Below are 26735 nucleotides of genomic sequence, written 5' to 3'. Positions count from 1 at the left end.
GGGCTACTGAAAGCTTATATGGCACAGGTTTCAATGTGTGAAACCCAAACACATGGGGCGATTATTCATATAAATACTTACGGCAGGTCCTTGGGTACAAGGGTACAAGCTCCAGTCCTGTTCTCAAACTGTGCATATATGATCCGACGGTGGACATGTTTTTTGACCTTAGGGTAGACCCCGTAAGACAGCATGGTTGTTGATACCTCTGGACAGCCCTTTGAGGGATAATAATATATTTCCTCATCAAGGAGTGTTTGCCCTCAACCAGGTCAATTCATTTAAAAATCTTGCTTTAGAGTTGGCTGCAGTCACCTTTGGTGCAGTCTGTGCAGCTGTTAAAAGAATTGATTCTCCCACCTGCATCTTCTCCTCTCTGTTGTTCCTGCTCTAGATCCCCTTGCCGGCTACGGCTGTCATTGACTTTTTTTCAGTCCCACTTCGAAAATAGAAATGGTACCTCTTGGAGGCTTGGCTAAACCAAGTCAGGGTTTTCAGACTCCCCAGTAGGCCATCACCAGGATTTTAACTGGACTGCAGTGATTTGCCCACGTGCCTTCTTTGTTGGCAGAGCTGCACTAGCTGCTGAGACATGAGGTGTGTGGAATCAGTGGAGATTGGCCACGAGGCTGGTACACCACACATGCTGCCTTCTACTGCACCATGTCAGTGTTTTACAAACAGAAATCTCAGCTTTATAGGGCATCCGTAAAGTCAGACACTTAGGAACAGAGTGAACAGAACTGGTGGTAGGGCTTCCTGTGCGATAACTGCTAAGTAAGTGGAATGGAATGACGAAACATGAATCCCATTTCTGAACGTGCACGTGCATTAATTCTGCTGATGTGTCCTTTTCAGAGCCTGATGTCCGACGCTGCCCTAGTGAGTGCCACCCAAGGCCTGGGAATGATGGTTGTCCAGGGAAGCAGAAATGTGTTAAAGTAGGCTGGTGTGATGGTTGGGAGTGCAAACGAGATGACGGTGAGTTGGAACAATGCATGGCAGCTGCATGGTAACCACAAAAGTCCCTACCCCTCCACCCAATGGTTCTAAATTAGGTCACACAGGGTGATGCCAATGCAAAATCTGTGCACTCTCTGATTTTATCATAAGCATAATACCAGAATGATGGCATCAGAAATACAGATAGCTCCTCAGGTACCTGTGAACAAGCTTGACAAAGACAATAGGTTTGGGTTTATATAGGAGAAAGCATTGTTGTTTTATGGGATTCACTTGTTGTCGAATTAAGTGACACAAGATGAGTGCTGTATTTTTTCTGAGTGTGACAACAATGAGTTGATATTGGTTTTTATGTCTATTTATATACACTGTTCCATGTCTAATGTTTGAAGGGAGTGTGGCCTCCTTTGTAAGTTGACCTGGGATTGAGCACCCCTCTTTACCCAAACTGTGGACCTAGAACCCCATGATGATGCCCAACATAGCATGAGAACCTGACAGCTGAGTGCAGCCCAGAATCCCTGGCCTCCACTAACCTCCATCACTCAACAGGCATGGGCCACTGTGTCCATCTGGAAGAGGATGGACCAAAAACCAAAGAAACTTTGAGACAAGAAAAGGAAAATAAACTGAGAAAAGAACAGTCCCTACAACCCATCCTCACTCCCACGAACTGGAGGAGAAAGGCGAGCTGAATCATAACCAATCCGATTGGAGGTTCACAAAGTAAAGGGACACAACCTCTTTACAGAGCGTGGGTAGAAAAACAAACACAACACCCTCACATGATAGTCATGGTAACAACTAATGTTCCTTCAAATTTGTATCTTCTGTCTGCGGCAGTGAAGGATTTGTGTGCCCTGCAGCCAAGGCTACATGCTCAAAAATGTGATATCTCCCTATCCAAAAAAGTGCAGTGCATGACCTACCAAAGTCAAGAACTCCCTATTCAAGAGAGCACGGGTGCATGACCAACCTCCTCCTTCTTCAAGAGAGTGCAGCGCAAGACCAACCAAAGTCAATAACTCCCTCTTGAAGAGAGTGCAGCGCACGACCAACCGAAGTTAATAACTCCCTATTCAAGAGAGTTCTGAACATGACCTACTAAAGTCAATAACCCATCAATCAAGCGAGTGCAGTGCACGAACAACCAATGTCAAATAACTCCCTATTTAAGAGAGTGCGACACATGACCTACCAAAGTCAATAACTCTCTATTCAAGAGAGTGCAGCGCACGACCTATCAAAGTCAATAACTCTTTATTCAAGAGAGTGCAGTGGATGACCTGCCAGAGCCAATAACTACCTTTTCAAGAGAGTGCAGCTCACGACTTATCAAAGTCAATAACTCCCTATTCAAGAGAGTGCAGCGCACGATCTACCAAAGTCAATAACTCCCTGTTCAAGTGTGCAGCAAATTACCTACCAAGGTCAATACATCTCTATTGAAGAGAGTGCAGCACATTACCTATCAAAGTCAATACCTCTCTATTCAAGAGAGTGCAACGCACAACCTACCAAAGGTAGTCTTGGTCAGCACTCTAAAGAGTTGTTTACAAATTATGCAGGTTAATAGATATCTAACTGCATGCAATAGTCATGATTATGGTGTGTCCTAATATCGCTGTTCCACTAATTGGAAATGGTCAAACACGTAAAGTAAATTACGATGTGCATAATTTACACCTGTAGCACCCTTGGGCATAAATCCAGAAATTACCAGACTCAGAAGCTCATACCTGCACCTGACATGATGAACAACAGCACAACTCTTGCATGATATTTGGGCACTGATCAACAGGCTAAAATATGTCATTACATTAAATTACATGGTTGTATAGCTCTTACACCAACCTTGGGCTGCTTCATAGCACTATGAGTAGAATGAAAATAGGAAGAAGGAAGAGGAAAGAGGCAAAATCTAAGCAGGAGAAAAGGAGGTGGTAAACAGATACTATTATGGTATGTTTGTTGTTTTTTTGTAGTGTTGCTGGTCCATCCTTGTACTACTACAAAATGCTGTAGAACAAGCATTGGCAAAGCCAAAGCGTCTCACCTAGAAGTGGTATTGGCATTGGCAATGTTTTAGTGTGCTCTACAGCAGCGCGGATGCTTTCCAGTGTGGTTAAAAATCATTTTAAAAGATGCTATGATGCAGCCAGGCTTAATACTCTTTTTTTATTATTATGTGCATTGGCATCATTGTCCTTTTTATTGTTATTATTTTTAGCCATGCTGCAGAGCAGCCACACTGCTATACAGCATGGCTACCAATCAATGCCAAAGTAGGCAATGCCCATGCTGTACAGCATGAACAAAAAGCAATGACAGAGACAATAGTCTCAAAGGTGAGACCTATTGTCTTTCCCAGTGCTTGTTAGGTCTAGGTGCAGCACCCCAGTGATTCTGAAGAAATCAGTTAATCTCCCCATGCATGAAAAAGAAAGAAAATATGATATTTGTCAAGAATTCCTATCACATAAAGAAACCAAAACCGCCCATGTCCATGGCTTAGTTAAAATACATTTGGAAACAGATAACATTAAGTGCCTGAATAAACATCCTTTTCAAAGAAGAAAGGGGCTTCTTTGAAGTGTGTGTGGCCTAGTAAAACATAGATACAGATGGCAAGACATTCAACAAGGATGACAGGGAAGACGGAAAAATAAAAGCAGTACCTCAATCACAGAAACAATCATACTTGGTCCCTGCTCCAGCTGAAAGAAGAGGAAGTGACGCCAGTACTCACTGGCCAATTAGAAGGCAGTAAATGACAATTGAGCCAATAAATGTTAAGCAATGGTTGGTCTGCCAGACCCTTGGTATATACAATATATGTTGCAAGCATGAGAGCATGCAGTGCATGCTTTGTTGCAGGCAAGACCTAAAAACAGATAAACAGAAAGAGAGGAGAGAGAAGAAGGGAATGTTAAGACAATTTTGATGTTTGTATAGAAAGTTTATCATCCTAACAGGTTGGTATTAGGAAACCTGTTCTGCCATTAGTTGGGTCCTTTCCGTCTCATCCTGGTTAGATCTCTGCTCTTCCTCCACTCAAACCTTGATCTTGGAGATTAAGGTGGTGGATGGCCAAGGGTCACTTGATCTCACCAGGACTATTTAGCAATGAACCGAGAGCCATAGTAGGGCTACTGAAAGCTTATATGGCACAGGTTTCAATGTGTGCAACCCAAACACATCGGGCGATTATTCATAAAAATACTTACGGCAGGTCCTTCGGTACAAGGGTACAAGCTCCAGTCCTGTTCTCAAACTGTGCATATATGATCCGATGGTGGACATGTCTATTTACCTTAGGGTAGACCCCGTAAGACAACACGATGGTTGACACCTCTGGACAGCCCTTTGAAGGATATTAATATATGTCCTCATCAAGGAGTGTTTGCCCTCAACCAGGTCAATTCATTCCAAAATCTTGCTTTAAACTTGGCTGCTTTGAATGGGAGGTTTGTGCAGCTTTTGGAAGAATTGATTCTCCCACCTGCATCTTCTCCTCTCTGTTGTTCCTGCTCTAGATCCCCTCACCGGCTACGGCTGTCATTGTCTTTTTTCAGCCCCACTTCGAGAATGGAAATGGTACCTCTTGGAGGCTTGGCTAAACCAAGTCAGGGTTTTCAGACTCCCCAGTAGGCCATCACCAGGATTTTAACTGGACTGCAGTGATTTGCCCACGTGCCTTTTTTGTTGGCAGAGCTGCACTAGCTGCTGAGACACATGGTGATGAGCAGTGGGACACACATGGTGATGAGCAGTGGGATCAACCTTCCCAGAATGAGCATCACACACATGGTGATGAGCAGTGGGATCAACCTTCCCAGAATGAGCATCACACACATGGTGATGAGCAGTGGGATCAACCTTCCCAGAATCAGCATCACACACATGGTGATGATGAGCAGTGGGATCAACCTTCCCAGAATGAGCATCACACACATGGTGATGAGCAGTGGGATCAACCTTCCCAGAATGAGCATCACACACATGGTGATGAGCAGTGGGATCAACCTTCCCAGAATGAGCATCACACACATGGTGATGAGCAGTGGGATCAACCTTCCCAGAATGAGCATCACACACATGGTGATGAGCAGTGGGATCAACCTTCCCAGAATGAGCATCACACACATGGTGATGAGCAGTGGGATCAACCTTCCCAGAATGAGCATCACACACATGGTGATGAGCAGTCAGCCATCTGTTGAATTTGCAGATGGATTCAGAAGAGGAGGAGGAGGGCCCATGAGAGCTATGAACCGTAGTGAAGAACACAGTGCGATGCCGGGCTACTTTTGTAAGGTTGACATTATCTGGTTATGGTGCTGAAACCTCTTCACCATGTGTGTGATGCTCATTCTGGGAAGGTTGATCCCACTGCTCATCACCATGTGTGTGATGCTGATTCTGGGAAGGTTGATCCCACTGCTCATCACCATGTGTGTGATGCTGATTCTGGGAAGGTTGATCCCACTGCTCATCACCATGTGTGTGATGCTCATTCTGGGAAGGTTGATCCCACTGCTCATCACCATGTGTGTGATGCTCATTCTGGGAAGGTTGATCCCACTGCTCATCATCACCATGTGTGTGATGCTGATTCTGGGAAGGTTGATCCCACTGCTCATCACCATGTGTGTGATGCTCATTCTGGGAAGGTTGATCCCACTGCTCATCACCATGTGTGTGATGCTGATTCTGGGAAGGTTGATCCCACTGCTCATCACCATGTGTGTGATGCTGATTCTGGGAAGGTTGATCCCACTGCTCATCACCATGTGTGTGATGCTCATTCTGGGAAGGTTGATCCCACTGCTCATCACCATGTGTGTCCCACTGCTCATCACCATGTGTGCGATGCTCATTCTGGGAAGGTTGATCCCACTGCTCATCACCATGTGTGTGATGCTGATTCTGGGAAGGTTGATCCCACTGCTCATCACCATGTGTGTGATGCTCATTCTGGGAAGGTTGATCCCACTGCTCATCACCATGTGTGTGATGCTCATTCTGGGAAGGTTGATCCCACTGCTCATCATCACCATGTGTGTGATGCTGATTCTGGGAAGGTTGATCCCACTGCTCATCACCATGTGTGTGATGCTCATTCTGGGAAGGTTGATCCCACTGCTCATCACCATGTGTGTGATGCTGATTCTGGGAAGGTTGATCCCACTGCTCATCACCATGTGTGTGATGCTGATTCTGGGAAGGTTGATCCCACTGCTCATCACCATGTGTGTGATGCTCATTCTGGGAAGGTTGGTCCTACTGCTCATCACAGGAAACACAGCAGATACACAGGATTTTTTAAAGTGATTTTGCTACCCACATGTTAGAGATTCAATTGTGTATAGGTTCTCACTAATTATTAATGCCTCTTGGATAAACAGCCTGTGGCAATATAGCACTGTCCAGATTATCTGAATTAATTAATATATGTGCCAAATATCCATTTATAACTCTATCTTTCATAAGGAATATAATTTGCCATGCTGGGAATTCTAAATGCAATGTGTAACATTCATTTTTTTTTATCATGGTTAAAGTGTGCTAAAATGGTTGTATGTTAGATAGGGTCATGCATTTAATAGATTTAATATTAACCATTGCAGTAACAAGTATTTTGAATGCAATGCAGGAACTGTGGTTTGCTCTTGGTGCCAGGGTCAGTCTGTCTAGCTTACAGCACTGAGTGACCTGTCTACTGTAGTTAGTCAGACACCAAACGTCATCCCCAGTGGGGCTGTTCATTCCTTTAAGCTGGGACTCAAGTCACAGGCTTAAGTACTGATCAACTTTCATTTGGCAAATCTCGTAATGCGCTCAAATGCACTCATGATAGGACTGTTAAACATGTGTGTGAGGTTTTAGGATCGAGACATTTACTCATTCGTTACAGGTGCTTTACAGCAACAGGAACATTCCAACAAGACATTTACTCATTCGTTACAGGTGCTTTACAGCAACAGGAACATTTCAACAAGACATTTACACCTTTATTAAAGGTGCTTTAGAGCAACAGGAGCATTCCAACAAGACATTTACTCATTCGTTACAGGTGCTTTACAGCAACAGGAGCATTCCAACAAGACATTTACTCATTCGTTACAGGTGCTTTAGAGCAACAGGAACATTTCAACAAGACATTTACTCATTCGTTACAGGTGCTTTAGAGCAACAGGAACATTTCAACAAGACATTTACTCTTTCGTTACAGGTGCTTTACAGCAACAGGAGCATTGTCCTAATATCGCTGTTCCACTAATTGGAAATGGTCAAACACGTAAAGTAAATTACGATGTGCATAATTTACACCTGTAGCACCCTTGGGCATAAATCCAGAAATGACCAGACTCAGAAGCTCATGCCTGCACCTGACATGATGAACAACAGCACAACTCTTGCATGATATGTGGGCACTGATCAACAGGCTAAAATATGTCATTACATTAAATTACATGGTTGTATAGCTCTTACACCAACCTTGGGCTGCTTCATAGCACTATGAGTAGAATGAAAATAGGAAGAAGGAAGAGGAAAGAGGCAAAATCTAAGCCGGAGAAAAGGAGGTGGTAAACAGATACTATTATGGTATGTTTGTTGGTTTTTTGTAGTGTTGCAGGTCCATCCTTGCACTATTTCAAAATGCTGTAGAACAAGCATTGTCAAAGCCAAAGCGTCTCACCTAGAAGAGGTATTGGCATTGGCAATGTTTTAGTGTGCTGTACAGCAGCGCGGATGCTTTGCAGTGTGGGTTAAAACTAATTTTAAAAAGTGCTATTATGCAGCCAGGCTTAATACTCTGATTTTATTTTTAAGTGCATTTGCATCATAGCCCTTGTTGGACTTGGCCCTTTTTGCAGGGTCATCCCTGAACTTTTTGCCTTTCTCCTATATTTTTTCTGACCTGTTGTTGGCTGTTTTATGACTCTGGGCACTTTACCACTGCTGATCAGTGCTAAGGTGCATATGCTCTCCCTATTGTAAATTGATGTATGAATTTGTGATTCCATGATTGGTTGGTTTGGTTTACCTGTCAGACCCTAGTACAGTGCACCATGTGTGCCCAGGGCTTGTAAATCCAAATGCTGCTGGTGGGCCTGCAGCACTGGTTGTGCCACCCACAGAAGCAGCCTGTAAAAGTGTGTCTAAGGCCTGCCATTGCAGAGCCTGCGTGCAGTCTGGTACTGTCATGCTGACTGGGCAAGTGCACCCACTTGCCAGTCCCTAAACCTTCCCTGTTCTTCACATCAGATACCCTTATGGTAGGCCCAAGGGCAGGGTGCATTGTAAGTATAAGGTAGGACAAGCCCTGATGTGTGTGGCATGTCCTAATAGTGAATTACAGCCATTTTCGTTTTTCACTATTACAAGGCTACCTGTTCTCCATAGGCTAGAAAGGGCAGTTAGATTATTACATTCTTATAATCCTAACTGACTCAGAGAACATGGCAGAAATTCGAGTTTAGTATGCCTGAACTCAGAATGATAAAATACATCTTTTAGTGAAGTTGGTTTTAACATTCTGTGTTTGAAAATACCACATTTAGAAAGTAGTTATGTTTTTTGTCTAACTATCCAAGCCTGCCTCTGCTAGGCTGTGCATTCCCTGTCTGGAGTTTGAGTGACAGGGCTGGGTAATTCCAGGAGACAGGGTGAGGTGTCCCAGTGGTGAATAGAGAGATCTGCATGCAGATGGGTGGGAGGAGTTGCACCTGGGACCTGAATAGGGCTGTGCCTTCCCTCCACAATGCTGGCTCCACCTCCTGTGGTGCGTCTGATGTCTCTGCCCTGCACTCTGAAAAGAAAGAAGGAGTCAGGTAAACAAAGTGCACCAGGACTGACCAGAACTGGTTTGAACAAGGCAAAGGCCCCTCTGCCCTCAGAGGACAAAGGATTTTGGGGTATAAATATTGGGACCCTGATCCCAAGAAATTAGATCACTTTTGGACTACAAGAAGAAACCTCCGCTGAGGAGCGGAACCTGGAGAAACTGAGGAGAGACTATTCCTAAGCTGAAGTGCTGCTTGGGGGATTGGCCTGCAGTGGTTGCCTGACCGCCAAAGAGAGGAGAAAGAACTTTGTGTGCTTTACTTTCAACTTGTGAAGGATCTCCAAGGGCTTGGAAAAGAGCTTGCCTCCTGCTGAAGTCTCAGGGACAACAAACTTCAACCCCCAGCTTCCCAGAGTCCTTTTGAAAGTGTCTGCTGCTGTTTTGGGCCTTCTGAGGGACTGCATGTCGCAAGGAGCTGGAAGCGCGACTCAACGAAGAAGAAGCGTGTCGTCGTCGCTGCTGGTGCCGTCGAATCTCTGAACAAGGGTGTCGCCGCTGGAGCTGTCGCAGTGCACTGCATCGAGAGAAGCGTCTCACAACGAAGAGGAAGCGTGTCACCGTCGCTGCTGGTGCCGTCGCATCTCTGAACAAGGGTGTCGCCGCTGGAGTTGTCGTATTGCACCGCATCGACAGAAGGGTCTCGCAACGAGGAAGAAGCGTGTCGCTGTCGCTGCCGTCGCACTTCTGAACAAGGGTGTCGCTGCTGGAACTGTCGCATTGCACCGCATCGAGGAAAGCGCCTCGCATCCCAAGAGAAGCGCACCGCCGTCGGAGCTGCTGCCGTCGCATTTCTGAACAAGGATGTTGCTGCTGTAGTTGTCGCATTGTGCGGAAGCTTCACGCAAACTAGAAAAAGAGTGTCGCAGCTGAAGCTGTTGCCGTCGCACTTCTGAACAAGGGTGTCACTGCTGCAGTCCACGCATTGAACCGAGAACTTTTCGCATCCCCGGAGAAGAGGCCGCAACTGGAAGATCTTCGCGTCTTTATTTCTTTGCACCGGAACTTTGGCGCATATCCATCGCAGCGACATTGCTTGTCGTGGAAGCGCCACGCATCGTAAGGTACATTGACGCAAAGTGTCGCATCTTAAGAACTGACCTGAACTAAGCTAAAACTACCATCTTAAAGTAACGGTATTGTGTATTTTTGTCGTTTATGGCCATTGTGGTAAATCTATATGAAGTATACTCAATTTTGATATAAAACTTTCTGTGGTGTCCATCTGTAGTGTTGTCACTTGGTTACTGTATGTGGTCACAAATGCTTTACACACTGCCTCTGAGATAAGCCTGTCTGCTCGTGCCAAGCTACCAAGGAGGTGAGCAGGGGTTATTTTATGAGTGTACCCCCTTACCCTGACTAGAGGCTATTTGTCACAAGTACCTACCTGTGCCAACAAGAGACCCCCAAATCTAACAGTCCTTTTTTATTGTTATTATTTTTAGCTATGCTGCACAGCAGCCACAATGCTATACAGCATGGCTACAAATCATTGCCAAAGTAGGCGATGCCTATGCTGTACAGCATGAACAAAAAACAATGACATAGACAATAGTCTCAAAGGCGAGACATATTGTGTTTCCCAGTGCTTGTTAGGTCCAGGTGCAGCATCCCTATGATTCTGAAGAAATCAGTTAATCCAACCATGTTTGAAAAAGAAAGAAAATATGATATTTGGCAAGAGGTCCTATCACATAAAGAAAGCAATAGCGCTCATGTCCATGGCTTAGTTAAAATACATTTGGAAACAGATAACATTAAGTGCCCGAATAAATATCCTTTTCAAAGAAGAAAAGTACTTATTTGAAGTGTGTGTGGCCTAGTAAAACATAGCTACAGATGGCAAGAAGTTCAACAAGGATGACAGGGAAGAAGAAAAAATAAAAGTAGTACCTCAATCACAACACAATCAGCAGAGGGACAGTCATCAGGCTGAAGAAACCAGTACTTGGTCCATGCTCCAGCTGATAGCACACAAAGTGAAGTCAGTACTCACTGGCCAATTAGAAGGCAGTAAATGACAATTAAGTGAATAAATGTTAAGCAATGATTGGTCTGCCAGACCCTTGTTGTATCCAATATCTGTTGCAAGCGAGAGAGCATGCACCACATTCTTTGTTGCAAGCAAGAACTAAAAACAGATAAACAGAAAGACAGGCAAGAGTAAAATGGAATGTTAAGACAATTTTGATGCTTGTATAGACATATAAGACACACAATTGATGGATGGAATGAGGAACAAATCAAAACATTCACCCCCAGTCAAGAGATCTGGGTTAAATCCATCATTCTTTTGCTCACCATGCCACCCCAGTTTAGACCTGGACATATGCAAATCAGTCTTGACCCTGTGCCTCTTCGGAACAGTCCAGCCCGAACTGCCAAGCCAGGTCCTCCCTGGACCGTAAACACGCATCCTTGGACCGGTTTTGGGGTTTCACCCCTTTTCAGCCAGGATAGCTTGAATCCAGTGGCACAGTGAGCCTGGGATCCACGTCTGGGTCTGAACTTGAATGGCATGGTGAGCAAAAAAATGATGGATTTAGGCCCAGATCTCTGTACTGGCGTGAATGTATGACATTGTTCTGCATTCTGTCCATCAATTGTTCTTTTTGCATTTGTCACCCCGAGTGGGACGGGTATGCCCAGACGTAGGTCCCATGCTCTCCATGGCACTGGAGTCATGCTATCCTGGTTGATGAGAGCTGAAAGCCCGAGACCGGTCCTAGGATGCTTGGTTCCATTACAGGAAGGACCTGGCTTGGCAGTTCGGGCTGGTCTGTTCCCATTGGGCACAGGGTCAAGGCTGATTTGCATATGGTTGGGTCCAAACTGGAATGGCATGGTGAGCAAAAAAACAATGGATTTGGACCCAGATGTCTGTGGTGGGGTGAATATATGACATTGTTCTGCATTTTGTCCATCAATTGTTCTTTTTGTATACATATCATCCTAACTGGTTGGTATTAGGAAAACTGTTCTGCCATTGGTTGGGTCCTTTCTGTCTCATCCTGGTCAGATCTCTGCTCTTCCTCCACTCGAACCTTGATCTTGGAGATTAAGGTGGTGGATGGCCAAGGGTCACTTGATCTCACCAGGACTATTCAGCAATGAACTGAGAGCCATAGCAGGGCTACTGAAAGCTTATATGGCACAGGTTTCAATGTGTGAAACCCAAACACATGGGGCGATTATTCATATAAATACTTACGGCAGGTCCTTGGGTACAAGGGTACAAGCTCCAGTCCTGTTCTCAAACTGTGCATATATGATCCGACGGTGGACATGTTTTTTGACCTTAGGGTAGACCCCGTAAGACAGCATGGTTGTTGATACCTCTGGACAGCCCTTTGAGGGATAATAATATATTTCCTCATCAAGGAGTGTTTGCCCTCAACCAGGTCAATTCATTTAAAAATCTTGCTTTAGAGTTGGCTGCAGTCACCTTTGGTGCAGTCTGTGCAGCTGTTAAAAGAATTGATTCTCCCACCTGCATCTTCTCCTCTCTGTTGTTCCTGCTCTAGATCCCCTTGCCGGCTACGGCTGTCATTGACTTTTTTTCAGTCCCACTTCGAAAATAGAAATGGTACCTCTTGGAGGCTTGGCTAAACCAAGTCAGGGTTTTCAGACTCCCCAGTAGGCCATCACCAGGATTTTAACTGGACTGCAGTGATTTGCCCACGTGCCTTCTTTGTTGGCAGAGCTGCACTAGCTGCTGAGACATGAGGTGTGTGGAATCAGTGGAGATTGGCCACGAGGCTGGTACACCACACATGCTGCCTTCTACTGCACCATGTCAGTGTTTTACAAACAGAAATCTCAGCTTTATAGGGCATCCGTAAAGTCAGACACTTAGGAACAGAGTGAACAGAACTGGTGGTAGGGCTTCCTGTGCGATAACTGCTAAGTAAGTGGAATGGAATGACGAAACATGAATCCCATTTCTGAACGTGCACGTGCATTAATTCTGCTGATGTGTCCTTTTCAGAGCCTGATGTCCGACGCTGCCCTAGTGAGTGCCACCCAAGGCCTGGGAATGATGGTTGTCCAGGGAAGCAGAAATGTGTTAAAGTAGGCTGGTGTGATGGTTGGGAGTGCAAACGAGATGACGGTGAGTTGGAACAATGCATGGCAGCTGCATGGTAACCACAAAAGTCCCTACCCCTCCACCCAATGGTTCTAAATTAGGTCACACAGGGTGATGCCAATGCAAAATCTGTGCACTCTCTGATTTTATCATAAGCATAATACCAGAATGATGGCATCAGAAATACAGATAGCTCCTCAGGTACCTGTGAACAAGCTTGACAAAGACAATAGGTTTGGGTTTATATAGGAGAAAGCATTGTTGTTTTATGGGATTCACTTGTTGTCGAATTAAGTGACACAAGATGAGTGCTGTATTTTTTCTGAGTGTGACAACAATGAGTTGATATTGGTTTTTATGTCTATTTATATACACTGTTCCATGTCTAATGTTTGAAGGGAGTGTGGCCTCCTTTGTAAGTTGACCTGGGATTGAGCACCCCTCTTTACCCAAACTGTGGACCTAGAACCCCATGATGATGCCCAACATAGCATGAGAACCTGACAGCTGAGTGCAGCCCAGAATCCCTGGCCTCCACTAACCTCCATCACTCAACAGGCATGGGCCACTGTGTCCATCTGGAAGAGGATGGACCAAAAACCAAAGAAACTTTGAGACAAGAAAAGGAAAATAAACTGAGAAAAGAACAGTCCCTACAACCCATCCTCACTCCCACGAACTGGAGGAGAAAGGCGAGCTGAATCATAACCAATCCGATTGGAGGTTCACAAAGTAAAGGGACACAACCTCTTTACAGAGCGTGGGTAGAAAAACAAACACAACACCCTCACATGATAGTCATGGTAACAACTAATGTTCCTTCAAATTTGTATCTTCTGTCTGCGGCAGTGAAGGATTTGTGTGCCCTGCAGCCAAGGCTACATGCTCAAAAATGTGATAGCTCCCTATCCAAAAAAGTGCAGTGCATGACCTACCAAAGTCAAGAACTCCCTATTCAAGAGAGCACGGGTGCATGACCAACCTCCTCCTTCTTCAAGAGAGTGCAGCGCAAGACCAACCAAAGTCAATAACTCCCTCTTGAAGAGAGTGCAGCGCACGACCAACCGAAGTTAATAACTCCCTATTCAAGAGAGTTCTGAACATGACCTACTAAAGTCAATAACCCATCAATCAAGCGAGTGCAGTGCACGAACAACCAATGTCAAATAACTCCCTATTTAAGAGAGTGCGACACATGACCTACCAAAGTCAATAACTCTCTATTCAAGAGAGTGCAGCGCACGACCTATCAAAGTCAATAACTCTTTATTCAAGAGAGTGCAGTGGATGACCTGCCAGAGCCAATAACTACCTTTTCAAGAGAGTGCAGCTCACGACTTATCAAAGTCAATAACTCCCTATTCAAGAGAGTGCAGCGCACGATCTACCAAAGTCAATAACTCCCTGTTCAAGTGTGCAGCAAATTACCTACCAAGGTCAATACATCTCTATTGAAGAGAGTGCAGCACATTACCTATCAAAGTCAATACCTCTCTATTCAAGAGAGTGCAACGCACAACCTACCAAAGGTAGTCTTGGTCAGCACTCTAAAGAGTTGTTTACAAATTATGCAGGTTAATAGATATCTAACTGCATGCAATAGTCATGATTATGGTGTGTCCTAATACCGCTGTTCCACTAATTGGAAATGGTCAAACACGTAAAGTAAATTACGATGTGCATAATTTACACCTGTAGCACCCTTGGGCATAAATCCAGAAATTACCAGACTCAGAAGCTCATACCTGCACCTGACATGATGAACAACAGCACAACTCTTGCATGATATTTGGGCACTGATCAACAGGCTAAAATATGTCATTACATTAAATTACATGGTTGTATAGCTCTTACACCAACCTTGGGCTGCTTCATAGCACTATGAGTAGAATGAAAATAGGAAGAAGGAAGAGGAAAGAGGCAAAATCTAAGCAGGAGAAAAGGAGGTGGTAAACAGATACTATTATGGTATGTTTGTTGTTTTTTTGTAGTGTTGCTGGTCCATCCTTGTACTACTACAAAATGCTGTAGAACAAGCATTGGCAAAGCCAAAGCGTCTCACCTAGAAGTGGTATTGGCATTGGCAATGTTTTAGTGTGCTCTACAGCAGCGCGGATGCTTTCCAGTGTGGTTAAAAATCATTTTAAAAGATGCTATGATGCAGCCAGGCTTAATACTCTTTTTTTATTATTATGTGCATTGGCATCATTGTCCTTTTTATTGTTATTATTTTTAGCCATGCTGCAGAGCAGCCACACTGCTATACAGCATGGCTACCAATCAATGCCAAAGTAGGCAATGCCCATGCTGTACAGCATGAACAAAAAGCAATGACAGAGACAATAGTCTCAAAGGTGAGACCTATTGTCTTTCCCAGTGCTTGTTAGGTCTAGGTGCAGCACCCCAGTGATTCTGAAGAAATCAGTTAATCTCCCCATGCATGAAAAAGAAAGAAAATATGATATTTGTCAAGAATTCCTATCACATAAAGAAACCAAAACCGCCCATGTCCATGGCTTAGTTAAAATACATTTGGAAACAGATAACATTAAGTGCCTGAATAAACATCCTTTTCAAAGAAGAAAGGGGCTTCTTTGAAGTGTGTGTGGCCTAGTAAAACATAGATACAGATGGCAAGACATTCAACAAGGATGACAGGGAAGACGGAAAAATAAAAGCAGTACCTCAATCACAGAAACAATCATACTTGGTCCCTGCTCCAGCTGAAAGAAGAGGAAGTGACGCCAGTACTCACTGGCCAATTAGAAGGCAGTAAATGACAATTGAGCCAATAAATGTTAAGCAATGGTTGGTCTGCCAGACCCTTGGTATATACAATATATGTTGCAAGCATGAGAGCATGCAGTGCATGCTTTGTTGCAGGCAAGACCTAAAAACAGATAAACAGAAAGAGAGGAGAGAGAAGAAGGGAATGTTAAGACAATTTTGATGTTTGTATAGAAAGTTTATCATCCTAACAGGTTGGTATTAGGAAACCTGTTCTGCCATTAGTTGGGTCCTTTCCATCTCATCCTGGTTAGATCTCTGCTCTTCCTCCACTCGAACCTTGATCTTGGAGATTAAGGTGGTGGATGGCCAAGGGTCACTTGATCTCACCAGGACTATTTAGCAATGAACCGAGAGCCATAGTAGGGCTACTGAAAGCTTATATGGCACAGGTTTCAATGTGTGCAACCCAAACACATCGGGCGATTATTCATAAAAATACTTACGGCAGGTCCTTCGGTACAAGGGTACAAGCTCCAGTCCTGTTCTCAAACTGTGCATATATGATCCGATGGTGGACATGTCTATTTACCTTAGGGTAGACCCCGTAAGACAACACGATGGTTGACACCTCTGGACAGCCCTTTGAAGGATATTAATATATGTCCTCATCAAGGAGTGTTTGCCCTCAACCAGGTCAATTCATTCCAAAATCTTGCTTTAAACTTGGCTGCTTTGAATGGGAGGTTTGTGCAGCTTTTGGAAGAATTGATTCTCCCACCTGCATCTTCTCCTCTCTGTTGTTCCTGCTCTAGATCCCCTCACCGGCTACGGCTGTCATTGTCTTTTTTCAGCCCCACTTCGAGAATGGAAATGGTACCTCTTGGAGGCTTGGCTAAACCAAGTCAGGGTTTTCAGACTCCCCAGTAGGCCATCACCAGGATTTTAACTGGACTGCAGTGATTTGCCCACGTGCCTTTTTTGTTGGCAGAGCTGCACTAGCTGCTGAGACATGAGGTTTGTGGAATCAGTGGATATTGGGCACAAGGCTGGTACACCACACATTCTCTCTTCTACTGCACCATGTCAGTGTTTTAAAAACCGAAACCTTAAATTTATAGAGCATCTGTAAACTCAGACACTTAGGGGCAGAGTGAGCAGCACTGGTGGTAGGGCTTCCTGTGCGATAACTGCTAAGTAAGTGGAATGGAATGATGAAACAAGATTTCCATTTTTGAACGTGCACGTGCATTAATTCTGCTGATGTGTCCTTTTCAGAGCCTGATGTCCGACGCTGCCCTCATGAGTGCCACCCAAGATTTGGGAATGATGAATGTCCAGGCAACCAGAGATGTGTCAGAGTAGACTGGTGTGACGGTTGGGAGTGCCAACGAGGTGGCGGTGAGTTTAAATAATGCAATGCAGCTGCATGGCACCCACATGAGACCTCACTCCCTCCCTCCAATGGTCCTAAGCTAGAAGACTCTCACCATAGGGTAATGCCCATGCAAAACCTGTGCACCCTCTGGTTTTATCAGGAGCAGCACTGCATACAACCACAATGATGGCAGCAAATAAACAGATAGTTTCTCAGGTGCCTGTCAACAAGCTTTGACAAAGACAATAGGTTTGGGTTTATATGAGAGAAAGGATTGTTGTTATTTGGGATTCAGTTGTTGTACAATGTAGTGACTCAGGATGATTACTGTATTTGTTCTGAGTCTGATAACAATGAGTTGATATTGGTTTTTATATCATTAACATTTCCAACAAAACTCCAGTAGGAACATTAAGGAGCCCACGGCAGATTTCAAAGACCTTCTATCGTGCCAAGCGGACACATTTCAGTGAGAATTCGCCTTTCTCAATGCTTGTCTCCACTGTGGGTCTCATATCATCAATTCTTTCATATATATAACAAAACCCACTCCCATTGGTTGCCAGGTCTTTTAACCATCCAATTACAGTGCCTGTGGATTGATTGAAATCCAAGCATAGGCAACTTCTGTGTGCTCAACAAGTGCTGCTTGTCCATATACCTCAGGAGCTTGGCTACTCGACTGGCTGCAGAGACACCCTCCTAGTAGGACTCTCAAAGAAATGCGCAAGAGAGTCATTTTGAGTATGTGCAGTCTGTGTTTGTGTATAGCCCAGAGCAGGAGATTCTCTTCAAGTGACTACAAAAGAGGTTTCAGCACCATAACCAGATAATGTCAACCTTACAAAAGTAGCCCGGCATCGCACTGTGTTCTTCACTACGGTTCATAGCTCTCATGGGCCCTCCTCCTCCTCTTCTGAATCCATCTGCAAATTCAACAGATGGCTGACTGCTCATCACCATGTGTGTGATGCTCATTCTGGGAAGGTTGATCCCACTGCTCATCACCATGTGTGTGATGCTCATTCTGGGAAGGTTGATCCCACTGCTCATCACCATGTGTGTGATGCTCATTCTGGGAAGGTTGATCCCACTGCTCATCACCATGTGTGTGATGCTCATTCTGGGAAGGTTGATCCCACTGCTCATCACCATGTGTGTGATGCTCATTCTGGGAAGGTTGATCCCACTGCTCATCATCACCATGTGTGTGATGCTGATTCTGGGAAGGTTGATCCCACTGCTCATCACCATGTGTGTGATGCTCATTCTGGGAAGGTTGATCCCACTGCTCATCACCATGTGTGTGATGCTCATTCTGGGAAGGTTGATCCCACTGCTCATCACCATGTGTGTGATGCTCATTCTGGGAAGGTTGGTCCTACTGCTCATCACCATGTGTGTGATGCTGATTCTGGGAAGGTTGGTCCTACTGCTCATCACCATGTGTGTGATGCTGATTCTGGGAAGGTTGATCCCACTGCTCATCACCATGTGTGTGATGCTCATTCTGGGAAGGTTGATCCCACTGCTCATCACCATGTGTGTGATGCTCATTCTGGGAAGGTTGATCCCACTGCTCATCACCATGTGTGTGATGCTCATTCTGGGAAGGTTGATCCCACTGCTCATCACCATGTGTGTGATGCTCATTCTGGGAAGGTTGATCCCACTGCTCATCACCATGTGTGTGATGCTCATTCTGGGAAGGTTGATCCCACTGCTCATCACCATGTGTGTGATGCTCATTCTGGGAAGGTTGATCCCACTGCTCATCACCATGTGTGTGATGCTCATTCTGGGAAGGTTGATCCCACTGCTCATCACCATGTGTGTCCCACTGCTCATCACCATGTGTGTGATGCTCATTCTGGGAAGGTTGATCCCACTGCTCATCACCATGTGTGTGATGCTCATTCTGGGAAGGTTGATCCCACTGCTCATCACCATGTGTGTGATGCTGATTCTGGGAAGGTTGATCCCACTGCTCATCACCATGTGTGTGATGCTGATTCTGGGAAGGTTGATCCCACTGCTCATCACCATGTGTGTGATGCTCATTCTGGGAAGGTTGGTCCTACTGCTCATCACAGGAAACACAGCAGATACACAGGATTTTTTAAAGTGATTTTGCTACCCACATGTTAGAGATTCAATTGTGTATAGGTTCTCACTAATTATTAATGCCTCTTGGATAAACAGCCTGTGGCAATATAGCACTGTCCAGATTATCTGAATTAATTAATATATGTGCCAAATATCCATTTATAACTCTATCTTTCATAAGGAATATAATTTGCCATGCTGGGAATTCTAAATGCAATGTGTAACATTCATTTTTTTTTATCATGGTTAAAGTGTGCTAAAATGGTTGTATGTTAGATAGGGTCATGCATTTAATAGATTTAATATTAACCATTGCAGTAACAAGTATTTTGAATGCAATGCAGGAACTGTGGTTTGCTCTTGGTGCCAGGGTCAGTCTGTCTAGCTTACAGCACTGAGTGACCTGTCTACTGTAGTTAGTCAGACACCAAACGTCATCCCCAGTGGGGCTGTTCATTCCTTTAAGCTGGGACTCAAGTCACAGGCTTAAGTACTGATCAACTTTCATTTGGCAAATCTCGTAATGCGCTCAAATGCACTCATGATAGGACTGTTAAACATGTGTGTGAGGTTTTAGGATCGAGACATTTACTCATTCGTTACAGGTGCTTTACAGCAACAGGAACATTCCAACAAGACATTTACTCATTCGTTACAGGTGCTTTACAGCAACAGGAACATTTCAACAAGACATTTACACCTTTATTAAAGGTGCTTTAGAGCAACAGGAGCATTCCAACAAGACATTTACTCATTCGTTACAGGTGCTTTACAGCAACAGGAGCATTCCAACAAGACATTTACTCATTCGTTACAGGTGCTTTAGAGCAACAGGAACATTTCAACAAGACATTTACTCATTCGTTACAGGTGCTTTAGAGCAACAGGAACATTTCAACAAGACATTTACTCTTTCGTTACAGGTGCTTTACAGCAACAGGAGCATTTCAACAAGACATTTACTCATTTGTTACAGGTGCTTTACAGCAACAGGAACATTTCAACAAGACATTTACACCTTTATTAAAGGTGCTTTAGAGCAATAGGAGCATTCCAACAAGACATTTACTCATTCGTTACAGGTGCTTTACAGCAACAGGAACATTTCAACAAGACATTTACTCATTCGTTACAGGTGCTTTACAGCAACAGGAGACATTTACTCATTCGTTACAGGTGCTTTACAGCAACAGGAGCATTCCAACAAGACATTTACTCATTCGTTACAGGTGCTTTCCAGCAACAGGAGCATTCCAACAAGACATTTACTCATTAGTTACAGGTGCTTTCCAGCAACAGGAGCATTCCAACAAGACATTTACTCATTCGTTACAGGTGCTTTCCAGCAACAGGAGCATTCCAACAAGACATTTACTCATTCGTTACAGGTGCTTTCCAGCAACAGGAGCATTCCAACAAGACATTTACTCATTCGTTACAGGTGCTTTACAGCAACAGGAACATTTCAACAATTTCAACAAGACGTTTACTCATTCGTTACAGGTGCTTTACAGCAACAGGAACATTTCAACAAGACATTTACTCATTTGTTACAGGTGCTTTAGAGCAACAGCAACATTTCAACGAGACATTTATGCCTTCACTACAGGTGGTCCAGATTTCCCCCTGGGACTGGTAGTGCCAGTTATTATAAGTCTTGCAGAAAATCTACAAACCTACTGGGCAATGTCTGAGTGAAATATAGGAAAATATCTGGGAATTATCACAGGAATACAGATTTGTGCATATTATTCAACAAAAATTTGCATTGGGGATTATATACTCCCCTCCCAGTTTCCGATGCTGCGGTATGAGTAATTCTGAGGGGTTTGAAACCATCAGGGTCATTGTTCGGCTCACTCGTAGTACAGCAAATAAACCTTTGCTGGTTTGGCACACGGTGAGTGATGCCGTCATAACATACTGCCTTGGCCAAAATGCTGGATATTTCTTTTCCATGTGATTCCATCAGGGAGGCAGAGTATAGGAGTGGAGGTAAGTAATGAGAAACACTCTGAGTTTGATTTGGAACTTGGTGCAATAAGTAATCAGTGCCATGTTTCAGTGGTGCAATAAGTAAACAGCGCCATGTTTCATTGGTGCTATAAGTAAACAGCGTCATGTTTCATTGGTGCTATAAGTAAACAGTGCCATGTTTCATTGGTGCAATAATTAAACAGCGCCATGTTTCAATGGTGCAATAAGTAAACAGTGCCATGTTTCATTGGTGCAATAAGTAAACACTGCCATGTTTCATTGGTGCTATAAGTAAACAGTGCCATGTTTCATTGGTGCAATAATTAAACATTGCCATTTTTCAATGGTGCAATAAGTAAACAGTGCCATGTTTCATTGGTGCAATAAGTAAACAGTGCCATGTTTCATTGGTGCTATAAGTAAACAGTGCCATGTTTCATTGGTGCAATAAGTAAACAGTGCCATGTTTCATTGGTGCAATAAGTAAACAGTGCCATGTTTCATTGGTGCAATAAGTAAACAGTACCTTGTTTCATTGGTGCAATAAGTAAACTGTGCCATGTTTCATTGGTGCATGAGTAAACAGTGCCTTGTTTCATTGGTGCAATAAGTAAACAGTGCCATGTTATGTTTCATTCGTGCAATAAGTAAACAGTGTCATGTTTTATTGGTGCTATAAGTGAACAGTGCCATGTTTCATTGGTGCAATAAGTGAACAGTGCCATGTTTCATTGGCGCTATAAGTGAACAGTGCCATGTTTAATTGGTGCAATAATTAAACAGTGCCATGTTTCATTGGTTCAATGAGTAAACAGTGCCATATTTCATTGGTGCAATAAGTAAACAATGCCATGTTTCATTGGTGCAATAAGTAAACAATGCCATGTTTCATTGGTGCAATAATTAAACAGTGCCATGTTTCATTGGTGCAATAAGTAAACAATGCCATGTTTCATTGGTGCAATAAGTAAACAATGCCATGTTTCATTGGTGCAATAAGTAAACAATGCCATGTTTCATTGGTGCAATAAGTAAACAATGCCATGTTTCATTGGTGCAATAAGTAAACAGTACCTTGTTTCATTGGTGCAATAAGTAAACTGTGCCATGTTTCATTGGTGCAATAAGTAAACAGTGCCTTGTTTCATTGGTGCAATAAGTAAACAGTGCCATGTTATGTTTCATTTGTGCAATAAGTAAACAGTGCCATGTTTTATTGGTGCTATAAGTGAACAGTGCCATGTTTTATTGGTGCAATAAGTGAACAGTGCCATGTTTCATTGGCGCTATAAGTGAACAGTGCCATGTTTAATTGGTGCAATAATTAAACAGTGCCATGTTTCATTGGTTCAATGAGTAAACAGTGCCATGTTTCATTGGTGCAATAAGTAAACAATGCCATGTTTCATTGGTGCAATAAGTAAACAATGCCATGTTTCATTGGTGCAATAATTAAACAGTGCCATGTTGCATTGGTGCAATAAGTAAACAATGCCATGTTTCATTGGTGCAATAAGTAAACAATGCCATGTTTCATTGGTGCAATAAGTAAACAATGCCATGTTTCATTGGTGCAATAATTAAACAGTGCCATGTTTCATTGGTGCAATAAGTAAACAATGCCATGTTTCATTGGTGCAATAAGTAAACAATGCCATGTTTAATTGGTGCAATAAGTAAACAATGCCATGTTTCATTGGTGCAATAAGTAAACAATGCCATGTTTCATTGGTGCAATAATTAAACAGTGCCATGTTTCATTGGTGCAATAAGTAAACAATGCCATGTTTCATTGGTGCAATAAGTAAACAATGCCATGTTTCATTGGTGCAATAAGTAAACAATGCCATGTTTCATTGGTGCAATAAGTAAACAATGCCATGTTTCATTGGTGCAATAAGTAAACAGTGCCATGTTTCATTGGTGCAATAATTTAACAGTGCCATGTTTCATTGGTGCAATAAGTAAACAATGCCATGTTTCATTGGTGCAATAAGTAAACAATGCCATGTTTCATTGGTGCAATAAGTAAACAATGCCATGTTTCATTGGTGCAATAAGTAAACAGTGCCATGTTTCATTGGTGCAATAATTAAACAGTGCCATGTTTCATTGGTGCAATAAGTAAACAATGCCATGTTTCATTGGTGCAATAAGTAAACAATGCCATGTTTCATTGGTGCAATAAGTAAACAGTGCAATGTTTTATTTTGCAGGTTTCCACCATCATTAACTGTTCTAATGATCCAGCGATGAGACCCGCTAATACCTGGACCTTTGCTGACCGTGGACCAAGAGATGCGATTCTCAAATCTCCGCCCGGGCGCTCTGTGTTCACGCCTGAAATTTATAATCCACATAGAATGCCAGACATGTTTTTTGAGAATAAACACAATTGTACCAAAATATCTTGGCCTCTTTGCACCGTTTTTCTTGGTTTGACGTTCAGGATAGCAAGAGTATTCCCAGATTGGTGAGGTGGTCAGACCCTGGGCAGCTTGTAGTAGTCCATACCCTAAAGAATAACAATTGTTTGTGTCTGCAGAAGTGAGGATGGATGCTGCACGAGGAATCTGCCAACAGGGGGGAAATAATGCACGCCACCTATAACGAGGTGATTGCACAACTCCCAAGCGTCCCAGGCCACACGGGTCCCTGCGCTGTAGTGAATAGAAGCTCATAATGTTATACAAAATGCTTTATCTGAATGCTCTCACAGTAGCAAGAATTTAATTCACGTGAACAACTGTGAAGTTCAATGTCCATACAATAGACAAGTACATTTTAACATGTTCCTAAATATTTACAGTGACAAGTAGTTGTTTCTGTAAGATGCATACGAAGACACACAGATTCACGTTCAAGGAGAAGCAGGGAGGCTAGCACTCCCATCTCCTCTGAACCCTTCAATTGACCCCTGCCAGAACTGGATCAGCACATCCTGTGTCTCCCACATTCCATAACACAGTCAGGATGTTCATTCAAACGCTGCGTGACTTTTCCACACAAAAAAAGACTAGAACAAAAAATAGGCCCTAAGCAGAGAGAGGAAAAATGTGAATAAAAGACAAAACAAAAAGGTAGGAAAAAGTGAGGGAGAGTACCAGTGTTAGGAACAGAGAACCCAAAATCAAAATCTAGAGAACATAAGCATGACCTGGCCATGAGGTTAAGGCGTAATTAGTTGTGGGGCTCTATGCGAAGCTTGACAATGGATGTTATTCGCCCTCGTTCTGAAGTTGTCAGGGTTGACCCGCTGTGACCATGTTAGTGCTGCGTGCTGACCGCTGCCTGACGCCAGCTGCTCTGAGATGTGTATTGAGTCAGGAGATTGCAAGGGCAACACAATGGCACGCTGTCTTCTTGCGCATCTTTAGAGTGATATTCCAGTGCGTTGCTTTGCTTGTCTATGGAATGCACCAGAGAAAAACACTTTGATAAACAAGCTGCTGCTCAGGTGGGCCATTTAATAATTGATAAATATGTAATTTTGATGACATCTTTATAAATGTCATGTGAGATACTTCTGATATTAGGGTGGCTTTCATATAGCCTATCTTACTGTTACGTCACAAGGAAAATATCGGACCACCACTCAGGTCCAAGCAACCCTGTGAGAAGGCGCTGCGTGCCCAGAAAGCACACGATCACAAGGAGCTGAACCTCTTTCCATAGTGCCAATATCGGCAACTGTAGTCACTTATCATGCAGCACAATACATCAATAAACCACACAACACCTTGTTAGTGGAGAAATTTGCTGCAGGTTTATTAGCACAACCAATATGCCAACATGGTGGGTTATCTTACGGGTGATCCCAGGGCAGGCCAACCCCTATGCCGCCTGCCAGTCTGATAAGCCAATTACACCGTGGCCGTCGCCAATTGGTGCATACCAAATCTTGGGAGGGGCCACCCCTCCCATCCGTGGACCACCAGTCCACTCCCTTACTAACGCCCCCCCCCAAAGATGTGGGCGGAGCGTTCCTGGTAGCCCCCAGTTGCTCAGACCCACAACCGCCCGTAGGACTAACGGGGCGCCGTAGTTCTTCCAGGTGACAATGCTAAGACATCCTTGGGTATCCTGGCTTAGCAGCATGCTGTGCTGCTGCATGAAGTACCCCTTGGTATCTGCAGACTCTGTATCGCCCTGTAACTCCTCCTGCAACACAAAACAATAGGTTAGAAATTATCCTCCCCCCCAAAATCCTCTATATTGGCCGTCCGCAGGGGGCGCAGTGGGGCGGGCAAGGCGAGACGGCAGGAACCAAGAGGCTGCACGTTGGGCGGGGGACAGTATATGTACCCCTGTCCCCCACCCCTCCCCAGAAGTGGGGTCGGCCGGAAGTCTTCCCTGGACCCTGGCCCAGGGAAACTAGAAGGCCGACTCCAGTGCCTTCCTGTGGCACTAAGGCGGCCGCCCTATTGAGGGGCCGCTGCGCAGCCCCCTGGGCAGCCTTGGCATAGTGCCAATATCGGCAACTGTAGTCACTTATCATGCAGCACAATACATCAATAAACCACACGACACCTTGTTAGTGGAGAAATTTGCTGCAGGTTTATTAGCACAACCAATATGCCAACATGGTGGGTTATCTTACGGGCGATCCCAGGGCAGGCCAACCCCTATGCCGCCTGCCCGTCTGATAAGCCAATTACACCGTGGCCGTCGCCAATCCGTGCATACCAAATCTTGGGAGGGGCCACCCCTCCCATCCGTGGACCACCAGTCCACTCCCTTACTCATGCCCCCCCCCCAAAGAGGTGGGCGGAGCGTTCCTGGCAGCCCCAGGTTGCTCAGACCCACAACCACCCGTAGGACTAACGGGGTGCCGTAGTTCTTCCAGGGGACAACGCTAAGACATCCCTGGCTTAGCACCATGCTGTGCTGCTGCATGAAGTACCCCTTGGTATCTGCAGAATCTGGATCGCCCTGTAACTCCTCCACAGCTCTGGGGGTGGCCACCGTCACAACCAGGGCCCCCCACCAGGTAGGCCTTTTTACTTACAACATGCTGAATACCCGCTTCTCCCGGTCCAGCCAAAACAAGTCTTAGCCCAATCAGGACCGGAGGCCAGCATGCCCCTTCAGGACAGGTGCCCTCATCCTTTCTAAACTCCCCGTGGATTTTTGTTTGACATGACCTAAAACCCATGATTAGGCGTTGGTCCAATGTTACCATTGCCTGGCTGAAGAGCAATACCTTTGACAAGCCACTCCTGCCAGGAAGTGCCAATGCGGGTGGAGGTAAGAGTTGACAAGCCCGCCTTAATTCCTATTTCACTCAGTTATCTGAGTCTAGCACTAGTCGGAGTGTGTCCATCGCATTCCGTCAGTCACCACCCTCTGTGAAGCCTTGCCCTCCCAAACTTCTGCTAGTTTACCAGGGAGCAGACAGGACAGAGTGACCCAGAGGGGAACCAAAGTATAAATACCTCTCTATTTTGAATACTGGGAATGCCAAGTGTTCTCCTAATACTTTGTAGCCCAATTGTGTTTAACCCAGGCGTTTCCCCCGATCATATGGACCATATCGCCCTAGTTGGATGACAACTTCCACAACCTGCATAGCTGCCAGCCAAGGCTGAAGGGCGGGAGAAATTACCCGTTACCGTTACTCAAATCAATGGTACCTGTTTCATCGA

General features: G+C 44.4%; 1 protein-coding gene across 2 annotated transcripts in view; it reads left to right on the top strand.

The window, feature by feature from the left end:
* The window catches only part of LOC146808584 (uncharacterized), a 64629-nt gene extending 41131 nt beyond the window's left edge, over nucleotides 1–23498 (top strand). For both annotated transcript variants that reach the window (XM_085623606.1, XM_085623605.1), the window contains 4 exons: nucleotides 859–981; nucleotides 12804–12926; nucleotides 16908–17030; nucleotides 23307–23498. In XM_085623606.1, coding sequence (XP_085479732.1) covers nucleotides 859–981; nucleotides 12804–12926; nucleotides 16908–17030; nucleotides 23307–23323 — 386 coding nt within the window. In that variant the 3' untranslated portion in view covers nucleotides 23324–23498. The remainder of the gene's footprint in view (nucleotides 1–858; nucleotides 982–12803; nucleotides 12927–16907; nucleotides 17031–23306) is intronic.
* Nucleotides 23499–26735: the final 3237 nt, after the last annotated feature.

Source organism: Triturus cristatus, chromosome 8, assembly GCF_964204655.1.
Source record: "Triturus cristatus chromosome 8, aTriCri1.1, whole genome shotgun sequence".
Taxonomy (NCBI): Eukaryota; Metazoa; Chordata; class Amphibia; order Caudata; family Salamandridae; genus Triturus; species Triturus cristatus.
Note: the sequence above shows the minus strand (reverse complement) of the source record. Positions and strands in the feature narration are given on the sequence as shown.